Source organism: Centruroides sculpturatus, unplaced genomic scaffold, assembly GCF_000671375.1.
Source record: "Centruroides sculpturatus isolate CEXI.00-Female unplaced genomic scaffold, Cexi_2.0 scaffold1080, whole genome shotgun sequence".
Classification (NCBI taxonomy): domain Eukaryota; kingdom Metazoa; phylum Arthropoda; class Arachnida; order Scorpiones; family Buthidae; genus Centruroides; species Centruroides sculpturatus.
This window is the reverse complement of record NW_019385284.1, coordinates 213,446-238,909: the sequence shown is the minus strand read 5'-3', so window position 1 is coordinate 238,909 and position 25,464 is coordinate 213,446. Positions and strand designations below refer to the sequence as shown.

General features: G+C 29.2%; 1 protein-coding gene across 1 annotated transcript; it reads right to left on the bottom strand.

Moving 5' to 3' along the window:
- LOC111637166 (14-3-3 protein epsilon) lies at positions 1–23,811 on the bottom strand. The gene is made up of 5 exons (XM_023382590.1): positions 23,558–23,811; positions 9,221–9,420; positions 4,454–4,560; positions 1,365–1,708; positions 1–589 (listed from the first exon to the last, which is right to left on the bottom strand). The coding sequence occupies exons 1-5, from the start codon at positions 23,619–23,621 to the stop codon at positions 534–536; spliced, it is 771 nt and encodes a 256-aa protein (XP_023238358.1). The 5' UTR covers positions 23,622–23,811; the 3' UTR covers positions 1–533.
- Between the last annotated feature and the right edge of the window lie 1,653 nt (positions 23,812–25,464).

Below are 25,464 nucleotides of genomic sequence, written 5' to 3'. Positions count from 1 at the left end.
CAAGACAATTTTGCTCTAAAAATGTTCTAATCATGGTTTCAAGCTATTAGCCACTATCTGTTGTTACTGATCGTGACGTGACTACAGCAGCAGCAAGCAATTCACACAAATCAAATGTTACCTTTTGTTATTTTTTTTATCATATGCAAAGACTGAAGATAAATCGTACAAGAAATAACCTTGTATGATGACAACTAGGAACATTCACAAGGCCTACAACAAAACACACAACACGAGTGAAACTGTAAGAAAATGGTATTAATTTTGTAAATGGCTGCTTGGCAAAGGTGCAATGGATTCTAAAAGGATACAGATCTAGTATTAGCAGTAGCACAAAACACTCATATTGTAACTAGGCAAGCGGTCTAGTGTACAATCACAAAAAATGTGCCCACTTGCATATAGCATATTCACAGGGAGATTTGGGGGTGAGCAAAGGAAACAAAATACCCTACATGGCAACATATGCAAATACAAACAGTCTGCATTTCACACCAACAAATTAGTACAGATCTTGTTTAATCCTGAGATGTTTATGAAACATCTTGATCTTCAACATCTTGCAACTGTTCCTTTTGTTCTCCTTCACCTAAAAACAAAAATGTCATATTTATGTCAAATTTATTTTTAAATCAACTCTTAAATTAAGTTTAAGTTCACATTTTTAGAGAGATCAATATTATTGTTTAAAAAATGTCAATGCTTAAATATAGAACTTTGAATTTGAAAACTAACAAAAAAACTTTAATATTTTTTTGCTAAATGAGAATATATGTCAGCTTTTACCTAAAAAGTATAATTATTCATGTGATATTTGAGAAAGTCCAATACTTCAAAATGTATTATAAATATAATTCCTTATAATGTAATCACAAACTGTACAAAATACTGAAGACAAACTCAAACTCAGTAAATTGTGTTTTGAATCTAAATCAAGTTTCTCAACCATAACTTAAATAAATGAATCCTATGTATTAAAAGTATATAAGGCCTAAGTATATTCTAGAATAGGATAGAATATCAGATGCAAAATAAATTTATGCACTCAAACTCATTTTCTTATTTGAATATTTAGAGTGTACATTTTTTCTACAAGTAAATTTGATTTTATTGAAGAAATGCTACATCTGTTGAATATGCAGCAGCAAACTTCACTGCATTAATAAATTTGGTTAATTTATTAATAAACTTATTAAAAGTTGCTATAGTATTACTTTTTTAATGTTTAAAACTATTTTTTCTATTTTTATAATTATACTGTTATTTAATAAATAAATAAATACAAATAAATTTTGTAACTAAATTTTAGACTAAGATTGAAATTATACTGTATATATATATATTATTTACAGAAAAATTATTACCATCATGTTGCATGTCTGAAGTCCAAAGTGTTAAGTTATCTCTTAGCAATTGCATGATAAGAGTGGAATCCTTATAACTTTCTTCACTAAGCGTGTCAAGTTCTGCAATGGCATCATCAAAGGCAGCTTTTGCCAAACGACAAGCACGATCTGGAGAATTCAGTATCTCATAATAGAAGACAGAAAAATTCAGAGCCAGACCCAACCTAATAGGATGAGTTGGTGGTAACTCAGTCATGGCTATATCACTGGCAGCTTTATATGCTCCTAGACTGTTTTCAGCAGCTTCTTTGCGATCATTACCTGTAGCAAATTCAGCTAAGTAACGATGATAATCGCCTTTCCTAAAAGAAAAAAAATTTAATATTGAAAATTTTATACTGCTAAATTTATTATAAGAAATAAGCTCAAAAATGACAATACAGTATCAGCAGTTTAACTTACTGACTACAGTAATATTATGCACAATATCAAAGACTTTCAGATATTGAAAATATTAATTATGGATTTTCTATAGCTGAGAAATTTTAAATCAGTCCAAATTATTTGAAATCTGAGTTAGCAGGGATTTAAATTATTTGTAAAAAGCTTTATTATTAATAAATGTGCTCATACTTATAAGATAAACAAAACAAATAAACTAATTTGCTAATTTTATTTGATATAAATTTCTAAAATCAGCACTTAAAAAATTAAAACACTGATTATAATATTTAATTATTCCAGAAAGAGAAGAAATAAAAAATAAAAAGATAAAGATAACAAGTGTTTTAAAATAATCCTAATTTAGTCAAGTAATTAAAGGTGTCTTTAGCAAAGGAATTGAAAAAATATTAAATAAATGAATTTCTGGAAAAAGAGCACACCAAACTTTTTTTATTGTACAGCATTTATTCAGCTTTGTTTTCTGGTAAATATCTAAACTCTCCCAATTATTCAGTTATTGATTTTATCTCTGTATAAGTAGTCTTGTCTAATTTAATTTTGATTTACCATTCTCAAAAATTTCGTTAACAGTTTCATTTCATTTAATTCATTTTTCTTACTACTACTTTTGCTTTACATTCAGTTATTTTCATCTATACTCTAATGCCTATCTCATTTTGTATTTATAGTTTTTGTTAAAATATACTTTGTCTTCAATCTCAGTATTACTACTACTGATTAATCTCATATATATGTATACTGTATATTTTTTTAAATTAGTAGTTTAATACTTTTAGTCACTAAAATTTTCAATTGAATCACTCACATGCTGTTTCCAATTCCTGTTATAAACTTTTAAGACAAATACGTTAAGAAAAATATTTTTCAAATAAAGCCTTTATTAAAAAGATAGACATTTAAAGATCAGATTCATCTTAAAATTTTTTACTTCATGTTTATGTATTTGAAAGCAATGTTCTTTTTATAAAAATCTGTAATACTTCTTGAGCATTTGTTTCACTTCGCATCCTGATCCTCTACAAGAGCTGCTCAATATGGACCAACTCTATGCAAACACTATCTGCAAAAAATGTTCTGGTGTATTCACTAAAAATACCTGGTGTGTGTTAAATTTCTTTTGTCATGGCCATAATTTATGCAAGAGTATCTTTTTACTTTATGATAAAATATACAGATGTGGGGAGCTTATATTTTTTTGTGCCTGCTACATGGTGGTAATAATGTACTTAAAATAAAAACTTAAAGAGAAAAGTATCAAACAATGCTATCTGGTGAAACTTTATATGAAATTGAAAAAAAGTACAACTGAAACTTATGATACATTAAAAACTGCATATGATGATGAAGTTCCATCATGTACTCAAGTATTTCACTGGCATTAAATGTTTTCAGAAGAGTGAGAATTGGTAAAGGATGGGTCAAGATCAGGACATCCTTCAACTTTGGGCGATAGTGTTGAACACGTGTGGACTATCATTCTTACAGATCCATTGAACATATGAGATTAAATGACAATTAGAAGTCAAAGGTCATCATTTTGAAACCACTGAAAACATCCAAAAAGTTATAACAGACAGTTTGATGAAAATGCCTTTCCAGGAATGCTATGAGGAATGGAAAAAGATGGATTAAGTGCATTATGTATGAAGGGACTTACTTTGGAGGAAATTAACATCAAAATGTAACAATTTTGAATAATTTATTTATAGTAAAATTAGTCTCACTACTATTCAATCAGACCTTATATATATACTAGCTGTTACCCGCAACTTTGCCCGCGGAGGTTTTGCAAGCAAACCCCATTTATATTCAGTATTTCAACAACCATAGTAATTGTTATATAACACCTACCACCGAGAATGATGAGAATTGCTGAGAATCAAACAAACTATTTTCAATTTGATCAATTTTATGGAATGTTTACAATCGTTCTATAATCGAACCAATATCCAATAACAAATTTGAATTTAAAAAGGTTCGAACATTTAGTTAAAAAATCGAAATATACATAAAAATATTTATAACAATGTCTTAAATGTTATTAATTTAATACACTTAAGTACTTAATGAAGACTAAACATAACAAAAAATCGCATGTAAAATAGTACAGTAGAAGCCATTCTTCCAGTTAAGCCTTAATGCTCTCCCTCTCCCCCGCTGGGGAATTTCGAAAAATACCTTCCAAGTGTGCGTTTCCATGATATAGCCTAACTGTCTACCAAATTTCACCTCTTTAGGTTAAGCGGTTTGCTTTGGGTGATGATGAATCGGTCAGTGAATGAGTGTCAGTCAGTCAGGACAAGCAATTTTATATATTTAGATATATATGTATAAGTATATACAGTTGAATTTCTACAGAAATTTTAAATCATAAGGGCATACTTTTTACAATTTTAAACTATAAGGACATACATTACTTTTGTCTAGGAAAAGTCATTTTGCAGAAAATACTCATCTTAATAATTTAATGTGTAAATGATCTAAACATTTCACATCAGTGATTCAAACTATTGTATAAGGTTTAATTTTGTAAAAGTAATTTTCATGTTTGTCTAACAATTATATTTACTGAATTAATAGTCAAAAATTTTTAATTTATTACTGATTAAAATTTTAGCAATTTTGAATGAAAGATTTCTTACATTTTATAATAGAATACTTTCGACTCTCCAGTAGTAGCAGTTGGTATAAGATGTTTTCCCAGAACATCCAAAATATCCTGGCAAATCTCTCTCAATTCTCCTTCCACCTATTAAAAAATCATAATCAATATCGTTTTAAAAATAGTCAATTAAGACTTTCATAATAAGCAAGGCTACAAGGAATTATATAAAAGAATTTTACTAGCTGAATTCAACACCAACTCAATAGATGGGGCAATGAGGCAATTGTGTCAAGCAGCAAAAAGAGGAATCAAAAATGTTCAAAAGGTAGGAGAAAAAATAAGCTGAATACAATAAAGTCTCATGAATGCTTTTTTAAAGTTGTATAAATAAATAATCGACACACGCCGGAAGAATACAATAATAAACTTTCTACAAACCTATAACCATGTTAGCGTAAGCAATTGAACATATTTCACGCTGATTATAGGTTTGTAAAAAGTTTATTATTTTTTAAAGTTGTTTTAAAAAACTCATATAACAGTACTAGTGCTAAAAGTACTCTACTGCAATCACTCTAGAAGTATGGGCAGCAAAAATCAGTTTTGCCTTAGGTGCAAGTTACCTTCAAGCTGGTACTTGTGAAATTTATTACTACTTAACTCATTAAATAGTTAATAATTCTATCTATTACTAATTAATTTACAATATGCTGGAAGAAAAGAATAAATATCTTATTCTCTTGTTAATGAAAGAATTATTTATGATTTTAAATATAAAATTCTGTAAAAAAATTTCTGATATTTAATCTCAGACCACAAAATAATAAATGCATGTTGATAAAAATGTTTTCTATTGAACAAACAAAAAAAGAAAAAAAAAATTAAACCTGTATAAAATACTTATAGAAATGTCTTAACCTAATAAGATATTATCTTTCTAGTTTTAGATGAGAAAAAATAAAAATAGCTTTGATTAAAAAATTTTCTTGAAAGCTATCTCCAAATTCCTTTAAAATTCTACTAATCAAGTCAAATTCAGTTGTATATAGTTAATGAATCATTTCAAGAAAAATTATACTGAATATAAGAGGAAAAAAATTTTCACAGTTCCATAACATTCTACCAAAATTTATAATAATAATAAAGATACAAGTAATTGCAAGTACAGCACACTCACATATGAAATAATTAAAGCTACAATGAAGACAAACTATACAATAAAAAAATTAACATTCAAAATACAACAGACTTGAATCAGAACAGACATGCATTGGTGAAATAAAACTGTTCAGCAGTATCATTATTAGAACAAATAAACATTTATAATCAATTTCAACAGCCTGAGTTCATGGATCTTTGCAGGCAAGAAATGTTCATGAATAATAGTAAAAATATTCCTATTAATTAAATTGAATTTGGGAACTTTACTGGAACTTAAACTTCATTTTGATAAATATTTCATGCATTGTTATTACAATGTTAATATAATTATTATTATACAGTTAGATCTTTCTGAAGTTGTTACTAATTCATAAAGTTACTTTATGGAAATAAACAAGATTAATTTGACACTCCTTCATTTTAATTTTAGTCCATCCAAAAATATGAAAAGAGCAATTTTTAAAGCTTTTAAAGCAAATATCATACCTTAAGACAAAAGAAAGATCAGTGATTTGATTGCCATTTGGAATGACAAGCATGTCACTTTGACAGTCTTTGAGAAAATTATTAGTAGTATATAAAATGGTGATATTCAAAATCTGTTCCATGGCTTTTTGTAAGCCATTTTCACTATATCCATAGTACTGTATATTTATAATAAAACTGTCATTTTCTAAATTTTTAAAATTAATTTTTTGAACATTATATTGCAACAAGAAACTACTACAGTAGAGCATCGATTATCCGTCACATCGGTTAACAGACTGTTCTAGTCGGCAAATTTCAAATGTCCGCTAGTGATATGGCACTACAATATTTAGCTATGTCTTGGCTGCTTTAATATTATTTTTGTTAAATTTTTGAGTGTTTTAGCGCTGGCAACATGGCTTGACCATTGAAGGGAGGCCAGTATTTAAACGAGACTTAATTTTCTAATTATGAGTGGTTGTTTGTTTTGTGAGCAATAAAATAATTTAAAAATAATTTTTAACGATACAATAGCGACGATTATTATTAAAAAAAAAAATTTGTTAGGCTTAACATTGATGAAAATTCAATGCAAAGTTGGTTAATAGCGATATACTAATATACTATAGTAATGTATTTTTTTTCGTTCTTTTCGGTTATCCGATTTTTTCAGTTATCCGACCAACCTGAGTCCCCAATTGAGTCGGATAATTGATGCTCTACTGTAATATTCAGAAAAATATATAAAGATTATAATTTAAAAATTAGTCTACACTTTCTTCTACATAACAGTCACTTCTACTGTGAATTACTACAGTAATTAGCTCACTAAAGTTACAAAGACTGAAAATTAGAAAATGACCATTCTAGTGTACCTCCCAAGCAGGACACAATATTTTCTAGCAGGAAAACATATCAATATGAATGTTTATTTTTGATTTCTAGGTCTCACAATAATTGATATTCTATCCACTAGCTTCAATACAATAAAGCATTAAAAACATTTGTTATACTACTAACAGGTTCACTTGATTAAAATTATTACATTGTAAGTTATCATTGAAGCTGTGACTGCAACATTCACATTACAACAAAATTTTATTTCATTTAGCAATTTCTCTGTATGCTATTTTATTTTTGTATCAAATATAATTGTATATGACCAAAGCTATAGTAAAATATTAGTTTTATTCTAATAAAATACATAAAAATATAAGGATGGAATGTATAATTTTCTTTGATGAAAAGTGTAAAGGCATAAGATCTGTTTTACAAAAAGTCTGTCTTGAAAAATCCAAAAACCACTTTTCTAACGTAATTGTTTAAAAGTTTCAAAGAAATTCTTAAAATTTTAAAATATTTTGAAAAATTAATATAATTAAAAAAAAATTGTTAAATAAATCCATATTTAAAACATTTTCTTTGATTTCTCTAAAATTGAAATTTTAATTAACATCTATTAGAATTAATGATTTACTTTTTAAAAGAAAAATTACATTTTAAAAATTATTTATTGCATTTTATTTTTATGATACAGGGGGCTACAATCTGTTTTTTCCAAGTCTGTTCATAAGAAACTGGAAAAAAATCTGGGGCCAGATATGAAAAATATAAGCAAAGATAAAGATGATTTTTATTTCTGAGTAACAACAGATAAATAAAATGTGAAATTTATACCTGTCTTTTCAAAAGAATATAATAAAAATTGGAGATAATTGGAGAAATTTTTTTTTTCTGTTCATTGGACAGTGATGTTTAAATTTTGATTTTATATATTTCTTTTTGACAGTTTGTTTGTAAAGGTAAAAAAGAAAATTTACATGGGGAGCAGTAATTTCTAAGATTTAAAACAATGATCTGACAGATTTGTAAAAAATTTAACAAACTCCTTTAAATATGTCTTTATAAAAATTATTTGCAGAAAGATCCAATAATTCTAGTTGATCTTTCAAAAGTTTATATGCTTTAAGTTTATATCAAATGTTGATTTGATTATAAAACTTGTAAGTGCTACATGTAAAACACTTAAAACAGTAAAAGCTACTTGGGACAGATATATGATTTGGGAGTAATATTTGGTACACGTCATAGGTTGGAGACAATTGTTATAATGTATCTTAAGCAATCACTGTGTCAAATTAAAGGATTATTTTTTCCTTTAGCACTAAAAATTTTATAGCTTAATTATTTTTATCTCATAGATTAATCAGTGTAGGATTATCAATAATTAATTGAGTAAATAATTTTTAGATTGTAGTAGTAATAATAAGAAATTATATAAATTACAAATTGTTTCAGCTATTACTCTTTGTAACAAAAAATATTGTAATAGAAGTCTTCTCATTTCATTGACTAGTTATTTTAATTTCCAATATGTTCATCTATTATTACTATTTTATTAAGTTGTTTTTTTAGTTTCCTCTAGAAATTCACAATTTTCATAGATTTTGATTTAAAGATAGATTTTAAGTTTAATTTCTTAAACTGTTAATGATTTTTGATTCTAGATTAAAACTTAAATTGATTCAAATTAAACATTTTCCTTGTAGCTATTAACAAATTATCATATGAACATTAAGTTTATTTGAAACAAAACAGATTTACAATAAAATTAGTGTTGGACAAATTATTAAAAATTTTCTGGACCGCTGGGTTATCAAGTGCCGAGGTTTCGGGCACTCAATAACCCGGCAGTTCGGATAACTCAGCCACACCCTGGCAGGGCGAAAAAACACCTAGTTAATTTTCATTATAGACAGCTTTATGCCTCAAAGTATTTTTCTGAGGTCTGTCTTATCAGGTAAATTACTGTACACTGTGTATTCATTAATTTTCATTTTCATGTAGTAAAGGCTGTATGCCTTCATAAAGTACACACTTTTCCTTTGTTTAAAGGTATTTGGGCAGTTTATTCTCTGTTGTATTCTCAAGCAAACAATACATACAAGTACAGTATAGTATTTTCTGAGGAAACACTCGTACTTATTCTTTTTTAACCCCATTCCTGATAACCCGGCATTTTCACAAACTCGGCCACCCTTCGGTCCACATTAGGCTGAGTTTTCAGGACTCTACTGTATTACAATAAATTATACAAAATTTAAATTTAATTAAAAACAAAAAATACTATATTAAGATTAATGAAAATTTTTAAATTTCCTGTTGATATTGTTACCTGTAACCTATACTGCCTGATCATTTCTAGCCTGTTTTCAGATCCTTTGTTTTCTTCCTTCTGCTCAATACTGCTAATAATTCTCCATGAAGCTCTCCGGGCTCCAATTACATTCTTATAAGCCACAGATAATAAATTTCTCTCTTCAACAGTTAGTTCTACATCCAATGATGCAACTTTCTTCATTGCTTCTACCATTTCTATAAAATTATAAAATTAGTGATTATATTTTTTTTACATATACCATCTTTTGCTAAATAGATAAGAAGTAAGAACGTTTTGATCATACTATTCACTAAGAATAATGCATCTTTCAATTTCAAAAAAACAGAAAAAAGTTAACTTACATATTAAAATGTTAAGATATACAAAAAGCCAAAATTATAAATAAAAATTTAAATTAGATAGCAACTAAATGATTTATTCTGGAGATCAATTTGTTACAAATATTTCTGATAAAAAACATCCAATTTGTAGAGTTCCAATAAATTTAAAAGTATTGAATTCATAAATATTGATTAAAAATAAAAATTTTCATTATTTTGCTAATTTAAATACAAATACAACAATTAACACACTACTGTATTTGAAAACTACATACCATACTCTTTATACTATAGTAACACAAAAATATAAACACAATATAATTTAAAATTTTAAACTGTATTGTCTGTATTAAAATTTCACAGCAAACACATCTCTATGCTATTGTATTGATATTTTAAAAACATACTAAATTTGTAATCTGAATATTTACTGCTCATTTAGTTAATGAATTTGAATTTTATTTTGGATCACTGATTACATTTGACAATGGATCAGCCCTAATAAAAATGTTTATACTGTAACATATCTATACAGGAAAATGTGTCTTTATAAACTGCTTTAAAATTAAACATTATGTTGCATTTAAAAAATTAATTTGTAAAAATGCAATTAAGACTACAAAAAAATACTGGATTTAAGAGCTGACCATTAATATGTTAAAACTGCTTGTACAAAATCTTCTATTCTTCAGTTCCAATTTAATTATATGTATTATCAAAATTAATTAAGTACTTATGTAACAATAATAACCACAAAATTTAGTATATTTTCTCTTTAAGAAAAGTCTTGTTTAAATATATTGAATTATTCCATAAGTACTGAAAACACAAATGTCTTCTGATTTTCAAAGTGATATTAAACATTCTATATTGTCCTTTCCTTAGGAAATTTCTCTTTTTTCAATATGAAATCATTGAATTTCAATAAGAATCATTGATTCCATATTAAAGACCTTTGTAAAAAAAACTTTCAACATCAAAACAAAGTATTTCAAATATTACTTACGCTTCTTCAAATGTTGAAAATTTTCATGGAATTACTATTACAGTCGTAAAATAATCTAAATTTGAAAGATAATGTAAAATTATAATACAGATATACCATGACTTACAACAGACATCTACTCTGATGACCTGGTTGTAAATCTGACATAGTATATGTAAATAAAAACAATGTCAGATGGTGAAAAAGGTCCTGTGATCATTAGAAAAGTATCATACCATAAGATTTTTGTACTAAGATGAGTATGTATAATAATCAATGTTAATGATTACTATATATGATATGATCATCTTTTTATAACATTTAATAAAGTCATTTACTATAGCTATTGTGTAGTATTCTAGAGAATATGAGATTGTGTGTACATTAAACCAACGACACAGTAGCTGATTTTTCTTGTATGATTTAGCTGTATAATAAATCAGGTGTGTTGGTAAGAAATTGGAAATTTAATTAGTCTTATGATAGTTGTATGACTCTTTTGCAATACAATTTTTAAGTAGATAACACTAACTGTCTCAGACAAAACTCACATGACAGTTTCTTCAAGGAAAAGGTATATAGGAGACACATGATCTTCATTCAAGACAAACATGGCAGCCTGCAAGTTTGTTTGGGACAATGGAAAAGTTATACACTTGATTGATCAAACTGAAAATTATCCATGTCTGAGTAATTAATCTTCAAGAATATCATGATAAAAATAAAGAATACAATATATGTGGCTACTACCATTTCTTTGAAAACAACTGGTAAGATTACTTGATTTTTGCATATAGACCTATATCATATAGTCTGTATATAGTATGTGTATGTAATGTAGTGGTTCCCAAAGTGGGTGCTACTGCCCCCATAGGCAGTGAGTAAATCTAAAGGGAGAAAATTAAGAAAGTAGGCAGCAGGGAGCACTGGAAAAAGGCTACTGAATGATAACAACAGGCAAGGGTTGAGATCACCAACAACCTTTTCCTTTTCTCTGTTGAAACAGGTAATAAGAAACATTACATTTAATGGTTTCTAGATGTAAAGAACAATATTTGTTAAGGACACAAAATGTGAAGTTCATAGAAAAGTTTTTCTAAGAATATTTCCAAGCCTTTCTCGCATAAGAGAAAATGGATTGGGAGTGTTGGATATAAGTTTATGTAACTAAGGGGATAGTGGCTCAAAAAATTTTGGGAATCACTGATGTAATGTGTGTACAAAACAATTTTCTGAAGCAAACCCCTCTCCCAACAAGTTCAACTGATGAGATTACAATTTACTATTAAGCCATCATAGCTTGTACAACTATTTGTCACACTTTTGTCACACAAATGAATGAGTACAAGGAGGAAAGAAAAGGCTGGACTTGCTAATATATGCCTTAAGAGAAAAGGGAAGAATAGGAGAAGTGGGATTGGAAGAGGAAAGAGTTCCTATGTGACTGCAGGGAACTGTATATAAGAGCATAAAACAACGTATACATAGAAAGTCCAAGTGGTTAGGTAATGGCAGTAAATGCTAGGTGAAGCCACCAGATACTAATTTTACAGCAAACTTTTCAATTCCCTATAGATGTCTTTAATGTCAATAAAGTTGTTGAGGGCACAAGGCTAGGTTGGTCCATTCATCTTAATTTTATTCATACAACTGAACATATGAAAAAAATTGGCTAGCATCATTGGCTTCAGACATTGTTTTCAAGAAATATGTACCATATCACACTGGTCAAAAGCAGCAGTTGTATCTTGAGCATAGTGGGACATTGTTATATCTGGGTAAAATAGGGATATCAATCAAAGCCTTCAAAGCTTTGAATTTTTTGGAATTTTAGGCTTCAAAGCTTCAGGAAGAAATGAGCCAAAGTTAGAATATAATTCGAACTGTTACAATTAATATTCAAACAATAGTAAAAGTAAACTTCAAAGCAGAAAAAATTAAAATGACAGTGTTGACATGCAAACATAGTGAAATGTAGAGAAACATTCTAAACTATCAAACCTACATCAACTGATAGTGAAAGGGTTTTCTCAATTTGTGGTAACATTAAACAGCAAGAACTTATTTATTGTACATTTAGACCCATTCAGTATAAAATGAGTCTTTGTCATATCATCCAAGCTGCTGTTTTTGTCCACAGATGTCTTCAGTCATTGGAATAACCCTATTAATTTTCTAACTACAGTAGAGCATCGTTTATCCGAATCATTTGGGGACGGGTTGTTCGGATAACTTATTTTTCGGATAACCGATTACGTACCAAAAAATACATTAATTGATGCATTTCCCTTTCCTCAAGCTTATGTATTTATTACCTTGTTTACCATTCAAGAATATTGTTTCTCAGAAAACCACCTGAAAACCATTTACTATCTGTTAATTATTTTATTGTACCCTTCCTTAGATACAGAGTATCTTACCTGCTAAAACAGTTTATAATCATTAGTGTTTGGTCTCTGTGATTTAAAATAAGTTTTTTTTATATCTGCATTCCCAGTCAAAATCACAACATGAAACCACTAATTTATGTCAAGGATTTTTTTATAAGACATTATGAATTAAACTCATAAGTATTTTACTTTAAATAATTTTTTGTATTTAAATTTCATTACAGAAATAATAAATTATATATCTTTCTATTGAAAACTCAATTTTTCATTATTTTTCCAACATTGAAGTAATCAATTCAATATATATTATAAAGGTAAGTGTAAAATGTGCGTGCCACTAAAACTCAAAAACGAGTCCTGGTATGATCAAGGGAGTTATATGGTATGGTAGCCCTCTATCCCCCATCCATGAAGAAGGTTCCCATTTTTACCTGAAGGGCAAGCTGTTGAAGATATAAGGGCTGGAAGTTTTGCCCTATAGACATTTCTAGAACAGTCCAGAACATTCAAGAGTATTTGAAAGCATTCCACAACAATCCAGAATGTTCCAGGATGTTCTGGAACGTTCAGGAACATCCCAGATCATTGTGGAACATTCCAGAACACTCTCGAATGTTGTGGAATGTTCTGGAACATTGTGGACCATTCGAAGCTTTTTTGTATGGGTGGGACTACCTATTGGTGGGAGTATATAAAGAAAGATCCGTCGTGGGTTTGAACATCAGTTTCTTATCAGTGACAAAGGGAAGAACTGAAAAAGAAGTGAAAATTCCGTTATTAGAAACATTTAGAACGTTTGAAATTTTCGACAAACACTTCCCCAATTCAACACCAGCAGACGAGATCAATGCATGCTTAAAAAAATCACATCTCTGGCCACACATACAAATACTGCGACTAACAAAAAATATGAGAGTTGAACTCTCGAAAGACAAAACAGCAGCACATTTTGCTCAAAAACTTTTACAAATAGGCAAAGGCATATATCTCACTGACCAGACAACCAGCCTCATTGAACTCAACAGTGATTTTTGCAACATAGCCACTACTGAAAATTAACTCATCGACCAAATTTATCCAAACATTGTTCACAACTATACCAATCTGGAATGGCTACTTCAAAGGGCAATTTTGGGAACTAAAAATAGTATTGTCGACGATATCAACTTTAATATTCAAAAGAAAATCCCCGGTGAGGATAGAATATACAAATTGATCGACACGATGGTAAACGTTGAAGAAAGTGCCAACTTCCCTACAGAATTTCTAAACTGTTTGCAAGTACCAGGAATGCCATTACACTGCCTTCGACTGAAAATTGGATCTCCGACCATACTACTCAGAAATCTGAACTGAACTCACCAAAACTATGTAATGGAACAAGGATGATCGTCAAACAGCTATCAAATAACATCATCGAAGACAAACTTATGACTGGAAAGGACAAAGGACAAAGTATTTATCCCCAGAATACCGCTGATCTCTACCGAACTGACATTCCAATTTAAAAGACTGCAATTTCCAATCAAATTAGCCTACAGTTTTACAATTAACAAAGTGCAAGGACACACTTTAAAACATTGCAGCATCAACCTCAAAGACTCCTGCTTCTCTCACAGTCAACTATACATAGCTTGCTCTTGAGTAGGAAATTCGAAAAATTTGTACATACCCGGATAACAAAATGAAAAATGTTTATAAACAAGTATTGCAAATAGTTAGAATATATTTTCAATAGAATTTTTTTACCTCTTATATTTTAAAGTTTATCCTTTTATTCCAACTACCACACAATCTCATATCAACTCCCTGAGCAAAGCTGGGTACCCCAGCTAGTTTATCAATATTTGTCAACATTACTATATTACGATTTATGAAAATTACCAATTAATGAAATTCTTGTTGATAAAACATCAATGATCAGTACATTCCTATTATAAATTTTAGCTTAAATGGGTTTCACTTATTAGAATCACCAGTTGATTAACTCTCTTTACAATAAAAATCAGTATGTGCAAACAATTTAAGTACCCTACTCACTAAAGCCTAAAAAGCAATACAATTTCCACCATATTAGATTTTTTTCATTCAATCTTACCATTTGTGATACATCTGAGTTGTGTGTTTGATTAAGAGTTCAGTTTTTCTGATTCCTAAAGTTTCTATAAATAATAATTCTAAGCTCCTAATTTTGTTTATTTTAATATAGCAGTCTCCAGTAATTGTTAATTGTTAGAAACATTTACTAAGATATCCTATCAAGAATTGCTACATTGTTGGCATCAAGATGAAATAAATAAATAAATATATATATGTATATATAAAGATGAAGTCGATACAAATTTTATTGTATTTATAGACTAATTTGTTTAAAACTCAGAATGTGCTTTAAAGAAAAAATTTCAAATTACTGTTTGTTTGCCATTTCACTCAAAGTCAAATTGCTCCTGCTAAAATATGTGCACAGACATCATATATGAGTAACAAATATGAGTATCCAATTTTTGTCAGCTGCAATTAAAAATGAAGTACAATTTTTATCAGTTTGATTTAGGAATGACCCATGACTGCTTTGCCATACTTAGGCAAAGATGACTCTCAACTATCAGACTAACAGCTTGGGGAGAATGTTGTACTTCAACTTGTGAAATTATACTTTGGAAAAGACTAATTGTTGACTGACAATTTCTTCACATTGCTGAAGTTAGTAAATCCACTCACACAAAAAAAAACCATCTTTGTACACACTGTAAACAAAAGCAGGCATGATTTGCTACCATCACAAAAAGACAATGTTGATCTACATTCCACAAAGTTCCAGAAATCTGGCATGGCAATTACACGTGACCATTGCACACTGATCAATGCAATCCTCAGAAGAATATATTACATTAATTCTTCCAAGAAAATAAAACTTGAAACTGTTTTTTTTTTTAAACTAAAGTTTAGTGTTGACATGTGATGCCTGTATTCAGTGAAAGCTTTTTCCAGAAGATGACCTGTACATGTTTTTTACAACATGCTTGACTTTGCAGCCATTAATGCATGGATAATGTACAAAGAGGGAATAGGAGCATAAATTATGAAAAAGGACTTCATCCTTCAGTTATCTGAATAACTGTGGGAAGAGTAAAAAAAGGTAAATGGGCCAGCAGCTGTTTACTGGTGTCAGTTCATTGTAATTGACAACAGAAAGCAGCACAAAAAAGAAAACATTGATATCAATGTGAATGCAAAAATAAGATCAATGCATCATGTGTTGTGTGTAAGAAATGTGTGTGGAATATGCACCAGAAGCATCAAAAAGCAAGTTACTTGTGAGAGTTGCCACAATGAACAAGAAATAGTAAGTTTACTATTAATTATAATTTATCTAATTATCAATAGTTTTGATGTGTAAATTAGTCAACTTTCCAAGTTTTATAAATGTTGATGGTCATGGCTTTTCTCAGATTTTAAATGGAATAAAGATTTTGATTTTGAATAAAATAAGCACTGAAAATCGCATTTTCATACATGGTCATAATGACCCATAATGGTATAATTCCTGGTCTTTCTAATGTTAACAAAATCATGAGAATCAGTACTTCTGCTTTAATGAATTAGAAAAAAATAATAAAAAAAGTTTAATATAACAACATGTAGTTCATCTTGCCAACTTCCTCTTCAAAAACAGAGCAGGCTCTTATAATACAGTATACTGTCATCTCAACATCAGAAAAATGGGATTGTCTAGAAGTCAATCTCATTCATAATCTGTAGGTTAAATTGGTACATATGTATGTTGAAGAATGAAGAGGGAGTAGATATGGTCAGAGTTTCTTTTAAGAAATCATTGAAGCTATTTTATGGAGGTTTTAAATAACCTTTTGATCTTTCTGTAATCAATTCTGATTTGTGCTTTTTTTGGTATGAAAATGCTGAGAAAGGATTTAAGCATCATTGAAAAAGAAAAGCTTTTGAAGAAATATAATAATCAAAATCTAGCCAAAGTGATTCAATTGTAAAATTGATCCTTTTTTCCAACAACTTTACATATGCTTTGTTTAGCAATTCAAATAAATTGAAATATGCTGACTGAAAGCAAAAAATGTATGTTACAAAAGAAAATACAATAGAAAGAATAGTAATGTTAGTATGCCCTTCTGTAGTAGTTTACTCAACTTCAAAATAATAATATATGGTAAATGTTTTTTTGCAATTATAGCATCTAAATGTCCCATTCACACATGCTATTTTACTGAAAAAAGCTGAAAAGTCTTAAAGTGGAAACTTAGTGAGCCTAATTCTGAAATGAATCAATGATGATTCTCAAAAAGGAAAACAGCAATATCTATAAGCAGCTCACCGTGAAAGGTTGAATACTGATGAATCAGCAACAAACAATCGATTGAAAACTATTCTCTGGAAATTTTGGAATTATACAGGAATGAAGGTATTAGGACAAAGCCAGTTATTATCAAAAGTTGCCAGACAAAATACTTGCTTTTAAAGTTAAAATGAATTATATTGGAAATAAGAGAAAAGATTATGTAATTCTCTTATAACATGATGAGTACAGATACCGTATTTTTGTGGACTGACCAGCATGCCAGTTAAACTGCAACTAAAAAATAAAATTAATCTGAAACAAACTGTGATTGTAATTTCCCCAACATGTTTCTAACAAATAAAAATCATATATTATAATTATTTTTACATAAATTAATCACATTACTTGAAATTGTGAACTACTTTTGAGGTTATGAAAAATTAGTTAGTATTCCATAACTTTAAATTTTAATGCAGAAGTTGGCAGAACACTCAAGTATGTTTCAACAATGATGCAACAGAATTTTAGTTTATTACTATGGAGATAAGCTAGTTTAAGTTCTCTTCCATAATAAATGATTTTGAACACTATCTAGATAATTATTTTAATGAAATGAACACAAACACACATGCACACACGAAATGAAATAATTAAATTATTTTATCCAACTATAAATTATAATAATAAATCTCACTTTAATTTTTATTAAAATAAAAACCATACTATATATTATTTTGCATAATTCAAAATTTTAGAATTACCATTGTAGAGTCCAAATAATAATTTTTCTTTATTACATTATGCAAATTCCAGATAATTTCAGTACAGTACAATCTCAGTAATTCACACAATCACCAGTAAAACACATTAAAGAATCTGACACTAGAAGGCTCTTGGATATTATCATCACTGTTACCAATTCCAATTAAATTTTGTGGGAATCCAGTAACTTGGCATCATTTCTGGTAACAGCAGTGCACTTAGACGACAAAATTCAATTGAAAATTATTTTAAAAGGAATGAAAATTAATTTGAGAAATCTAAAATACAGTAACATATGATTTTTGGGTACTTTTCTGTTAATGTGATGCCAGCTGGTGTGTAAAGGGTAAAATTCAAGTTCTGAATGAGGGTTTTGCACCACTCCCAAATTGTTGACCCATTATGAGATATTCACTGCCAAAGATCAGTTTTTAACATGCATCAACATGCTGCCTATTCTACAAAAAATGTAGACGTTTGCTTTGGTGCTTGCTATTGCTCACACGTCAGCACCCATACCCCATAAAACTATATAACATCACGTACTCCAAAAATATTCAAGTGGGCTACTCAAAGCCAGCATAGTCACTTGGGCTAAATAGTTAAACGTGATAGTCTTAGCAGAGCAATGCAGATGATGGTATCAAACATTGGATTAAAGTTATAACTGGCATCCTGTTAATAGAAAAGAATGTTTTTGAATAATACAATGTATTAATATCACACATATAAGCAAATGTTTTTTTTCTTAATAATTACACCACTGAATTCACCTTACTTCCAATAATCCAACAATCTAACACTGTTCTGGTTCCATATATATTGAATTACCAAGATTATACAGTTCTCAGAAATCTCAATTGCTAAATGTGTATACTTTATACAGCAATTCTTCTCAGAAGTTTTTTAGTTCAAGAAGATTTTTGAGGTTTGTTCAATAATCAAGTGGTTAGTAGCCATTTAATACTAAATTGTTTAGTGCATAAAAGTATCTGGGACTAATACAGTTAGCATGCAATGCAGCAAGCTCAATTGTATTAGTCCAACTAGGGTTTCTCAAACGGGATCTCTGTTGTTTTTTTAACCCAGGAAATTCCACAAATTTCTTAAAAGTTCACTTTTTTCTTATTTTGAGTTAAGGTAGAGGAAATTTTGCAAAAAGAAAATATAATTAACTAAAACTGTCAGAACACATTTGTATTAATTAATTTTAAACCTAGTTATTAGTTTTTTAAATTTTGCTCATTATGACATGTCACAAATGGTCAATAATCAATATGTAGCTTATTTGTGGCAGGACTCTGAAAATTCTTTACTTGTCAGAACCTGTAATATCTGGAATAATTGTGCTTATGCTGTCTTAATTTTTAATCATGCCAGTAGCTTCAATAACTGCATAATGCCAAGTTGTGCAAATTGGGCAAGGATACAAACGAGTATGAAGTCTGCAAGTATGAAGTTTTTCTTCATAAACCTGATTATTAAAGACAAACGAACTGCCAAATTATTGGACTATAAGCTTGATGTTTCTATTAAAGCAGCCAAGTAGGCAAATCAAGAATACTAGAGAGCCAGAAAAGTACTACAATCTCAAAAACAAACTAGAAATCTTCCAGGCTACAGGCAAAAAAAACACATAACATGTGTTTAATGCATTTAAGAGAAGACAGAATTCCACTCGAATCAATTGAATCGGAAAGGGCATTCTCGGTAGCAGGACTTTTCATTACTAAAATACAAATCGAGTGATTGGAGTATTGACCATCTTTGCTTTCTAAAATCTTATTATAAAAAATTTACGATAATATTTTGTATTATGTTTTATTTAAAATACAAAAATTACCTTTTAAGTTAAAAGTTTGATCTAAGTTCATTTTTTTTTAATTTTCAACTCAATTCAATGCATTTTTTTGTTATTGTTGTTGTATGCAGTTTCCAGCAAACTTTAATAAACTTTTTCTATTTGTGAAAATTTCTATGTAATTCAAAGGTAATTTTTAATATATATCTTACACAGCATTATTAATATGATTTTGGAGGTTGCAGAACATATTAAATTACTTTAAAAAACAAAAAATAATTATATCATTTGATTTCATGATATTTTGTATTACTTAAAAATAATTAATTCTATCCCGGGATTCAGTTCACTTTTATCCCAGAATCCCAGGACAAGCAAAAGACCAGAAAATGAGAAAAACCTGGTCCCAATGTATTCATGCAATACTGAATACAGTGGCAGATACAAAGATACAAGATGGCCACAGGGACACAAGTCATTCCAATCAAAAAAAAAAGTTTTGTTTAAACTTCAAAATGTTTTTAAAAATATTTGATGGCAATTATGATTTATCAATCATCAATACAATCATTGCACACCTGTTAATAAAAAAGATATTTATTAATATATAAACATCAACTCACAGCCCGAGTAGATAATAACAACACCAAACGATCGCCTAATTATCGGGCTACAATATGGCTATTTTAAATGATTATATGAATAGCCATATTGTAGCCCGATAATTAGGCGATCGTTTGGTGTTGATATTTATTAAGTATTTATGTTTAAATTGTCAACTAGGACTTAACTTATTACTAGGACTTATTATATTGGATAATAGTCAAGTGGTCTACTCGAAGCCAGCATAGTCACTCGTATACAGTATAATAAGCACTAGTTGACAATTTAAGCATAAATATATAAGTTAAGGACACAAAGGCATAAAAGTTGATATTTATTAAGTATGCTAATATTTTTAATTTTTTTAGTTAATTCTCCTTTGGGTACTTATGGATCCACTACTGATTAACAAATGCTATAAGAAATACTGAGCTAATGAACTCCGATAAAAACAATCCTGTTTGAGCATGTTTATTTCATTAGTGACAGTAAGAGAAGCAGTTACTTAACCAGAAAAGTAGAACTGAATGGATTTACTGAACTAAATCATTTCACTAAACTATTTGACTACTGTCTGCAGATGCTAACTACATTATTTGCAGCGATTAAATTACTGAATGTGTCTGAACAAGCCTTTAAGCGTACCTGAATTCTGTACAATTTGTCACAATCTTCAGATAGATTGTGACAATTGTACAGAAATTTGTACTTTCTGGTTAGCAGGGTGCCAGTCAATTGATGAGATCCAACTCACATTAGGTTGATAAGGGTGCGACTATGCAGACACGAATTAGAGCGAGCGAGAGGTTGCGAGCGATTTAGTTTTCCCAAAGGAAAACCATGCACAAACGAGAAGCGAGAAATAACACTGACAAGAGCGAATTTCTGGTACTCACACATATCTGACAAGTTTTGGTATTTATCGCGTCTCGCCTCTTCTCGCCACATATTCCCGCTCAGTCGGAAAATTCACTCGCTTGCGTCTGCATAGTCGCACCCTAATAGGTTCAGAGAGGATTTCCCAAATGGGTAGGTTAGGTTTTAAGTTTAGGTTAGAGTTAGATTGCATCAATTGGCTGGCACCCCTGCTTACCAGTAAGTACCCAGAATTTATAAGATATACTGATGTCTAAATATTATCTAGCTTTTCATTTGAATAATGACATAATTCATAATAATGAAACATTTTATATGCAAGAGACAGATTTAATAATTTACATGTTTTCAAAGAAAGTAAATTGATCAGAGAAAGCAAAATTAAAATATTCTCATGAAAATAACTAAACTAATGACTTAAGACACCAATTTTTCTTCTTATTAAAAACTATTATAAGCATTATTATAAAAATAACTTTTTTGAATAATTCAATATAATACAGCTACATTATTTTCAAATTTCATTTAATATGATGCAATTTATCATTTCTAACAGTTTTATTTTCGACAAAATCTTAATAGGAGACATGTTTCAACATTTTTAAGAATAAATATCAACTTTATAAAAATAAAATTACAAATTTACAAAATTGTTTTCAATCTTTAATTTTAGATAATTTCTTCATAAATTATACACAGGAAATTTTCTGTAATGAATGCTTAAATTTGATAACTTTGTGATCAAGTATTTATTAATCAAATCATATGACAATTCTCATAAAGAAGTTTTAATGTCTTATCCATTTCTGATAAAATATGTATCATATGTTGTATATATGTGAAATTTATTTCACAAGAAATTATAATTTCAAATCTTGTAAACACAATCTTAACTATATATTAAAATTTATATAAATTTGAAATAATCCTTAAATTTCCTTGATTTCTGAATAATATTACAGAGTAAATTTTATATGGTAATCTTTAAAAAAAAAACTAACTAATAGTAACCAAATGAATTTCTTAATATGATGCAACAGTATATTGTTTTACTTTTGAACTTTCAGCATAATACCAATTTTATTTTTAAACAATATATATCATAGCTGACTTGATTAATTATTAGTTAAATATAAAATCTATTAAAAAAAAAATTGTTTTCTATTTAAGTTTTATTAGTTTAGAATATTAAGATTGTAATCCATAAATAAACTAAAACATTATATTTTAAAGTATAACCAGTAAAAAATTTGGCACTTGTGCAGTTTAGGGGATATAGCAGTTTGAAAGGTTTTCTCCCATAAAAATTATGAGATTCTAAACTAACTTCCCTCGAATATTTCCAAAACAAGTATAATTTTTTGGAACGATCCATATAAAACACACAATAAACAAAAAAATTGCAGAAATACTTACAGAGCATGCACCATTCGAAGACACCACCGCTCAAGCTTGTTTTCGCTGCAGAGCAGCAAATATTCCTGCAATATTTATTTTATGGCACATTTTATACAAACCGTTCACAAACATTCGAGCGATTCTAGACCGACTCGAATGTTCAGAAACATTCAAGTCGGTCTAGAATTGCTTAATTTTATGGAAGAAAACCTTTCAAACTGCCATACCCCCTAAACCGCACGAGTGCCAAAAATTTAACTATTTGTGATTTCGTAACTAAACTTCAGTAAAATCTACACAAAAATCAGTCTGACTATTCTTTAATAATTAAAAAATTGAATTTAATACTTTTACTCTTTTTAATAATAATCCTTGTAATAATATGTAAGGAAATCACAATTACACATACACATATTAACCTATATAAAATTTTAACACACCATATGTATATGTATGTGTACTTTACATATCACATGCAATGATTTTGCAAGATCAATAACAAATACTATTGTAATTCATAAATATATATACAATACTGTTAAAATAATATTTACCTAACACTAAGTGTGTACAGTTATTTATGACGTAGACGTATTACTAAACACAAGCAACTTTTACATTTGATCAACGCTTAATTACAGCATTTTCCCATAAGAAAATTCACATAACTCGACATAAAGAAGAATTTGACCTCTGTCGATTTATGCGTCGTTAAGCCTAACGTTAAAACCTTAAATGCGGTAAATTCTTCGAGATTTGTAGAAATGATCTTAAATGCGCGAGTAATTGATCGAATTTACAATATTTCATTCGTTTGTATAACAAATACGAGTTTGTTAGAGTAAAATTTAGAAAAAAAAACAAGATGAAACCGTTAGGCTTACCATCGTAACGTTCGGCCTGTTCGGCCAACTTTGCCTTGTAAACGTTATCTTCTCTTTCGGCCATTGTCTATATAATGCACTTTCGTGATATCGTTTCACTAAAATATATGTACACTCCGTACGTTTTCAGTATTAGTTCGAATGAAAAATCAGGTTATCGCCTACCCGCCCGTTAAAATGGCCGCATTCCTCTTCGATTCTAACGAACGAACAACGCCCGCTCACATAACAGCGGAAACTGGTAAATAGTTCACGGGTGGGACTTTGACGTCATCGCGATATATGTATCACTCCGCGTTTTCGGGACGATTTCTTTCGTACGGGAATCTTTTCAAATATTTTAACATGTTACGCTATTCGATGTATTCATTTAATATTATTAAACGTTGGCTTGTCTATTACAGTTTTGATTTTATTATTTTATCCATATTACGATCATTCGGAGAATGAAATTTATGTACTACAAAACAATGAATGATTGACTTGCTTTGTAAAATCCATCGTTAAAACAAAACAAAAAAAAATAAATAAAAAATAAATAATTGTAACCATTTAACGGTTTGACGTCATTTAATTCCTATGAAAGCAATCTTTCAGAACTAAACATTAATTTTCCTCAGCAGGATATAGGATCAGTGATCACTTCTTCCGTTTCCGAACTGTCCATAATTGTATAGGAAAGTCTTATTTTTATTATAAGCTCAATTATTGACTTCTGAATAAGGAAAAATCATAAATAATATTTTCTACTTTTTGTTTTTCTTTACATTATAATTATTTATGTGATGATCATATATGTATATATTTATATATATACGGAACGATACTACCGATACTAAAAATACGAGATTTCTTTACAAATCCAAGGAATATGGAAAAGTTACAAAAGTTAATTCAAGGTTCTACGAAAGAAATTGTTAGTGATAGAAAAATTATAATTATGTCAAATCTTAAAATTAAAACAATTCATTCAATCATTTTACTTTTCTTATCTTAAAAACACTAAAACAGTTTACAGTACTTAACATATTCATTATCATTCAACAACGTACGTTATGGCCGAATAATGATGGGGTTTTACACATATCTTAGCCAGACAATTCACGAAAATTCCGAAGAATACGAACTAGATTCAAAACAATCTGCGATGCAAGTTCCTTAGAACGGTAGGTTTATTAAATCATATTAAAGTAGTCTATAAGAAAAACAATAGTATAAGAAATATTTTATATTCTAACAATTCCAAAACAAATTTTAAAAAGTTGTATTTGAAAATCTTTATTTTTTTTCTTTTGTAAATTGCTGTTTTATATTTATGCCTTTCATGAATTTAGTCTTTCTTTCTGTCTTTCTTTTTTTTAAGAAGCTTTTCAAGACGGAAAAATCATTGAATTCTATCATCAAAATTTTATCACTTGATTATTTTTAAAAACCCTTTCTGCACTTATAGTAGTAATTGATACCGTATTTTCTTTTTACTTTTGTCTCTCCACTCTTTCAACACTAAGAATGCTCTGTGGCCCAAAATACAGTCAGTTGGGTGGAGAGGGATGAGACCCGACATATTCCGTGGAAAGATCGCCCATTAAACTCTCTATGATTGCTCACTTGGATTCGATTTTGATTCTCCAGAGCGCTGGGCGCCTTAACGAGATCGGCCATAAGACCAATTGGTGGAATTAGAGTGGATTGGATGGATGGGATAATTCAGCGCAACACACGAGCGATTTGTCAAGAAGAGATTACTCTAGGACAGGGGTGGCGAACCTATGGCACGCGTGCCCAAAGTGGCACGTAACGTATCATATGATTTCGATTTATCATCTGACTTTTTAAATCACCCTTTCGGTTTATCACCCGATCCTTCTTTTTTCAATCAGTTTTTTTACATTTATTCTAATTAAATC

Excerpts from the sequence above, each read along its gene's own strand:
- LOC111637166 (XM_023382590.1), bottom strand. The coding sequence starts at position 23,621 with ATGGCCGAAAGAGAAGATAACGTTTACAAGGCAAAGTTGGCCGAACAG. Across the intron at positions 9,421-23,557 it reads ACAGGCCGAACGTTACGATG|AAATGGTAGAAGCAATGAAG; the intron begins GTAAGCCTAACG and ends ATAATTTTATAG. Across the intron at positions 590-1,364 it reads TTCAGACATGCAACATGATG|GTGAAGGAGAACAAAAGGAA; the intron begins GTAATAATTTTT and ends TTTTGTTTTTAG.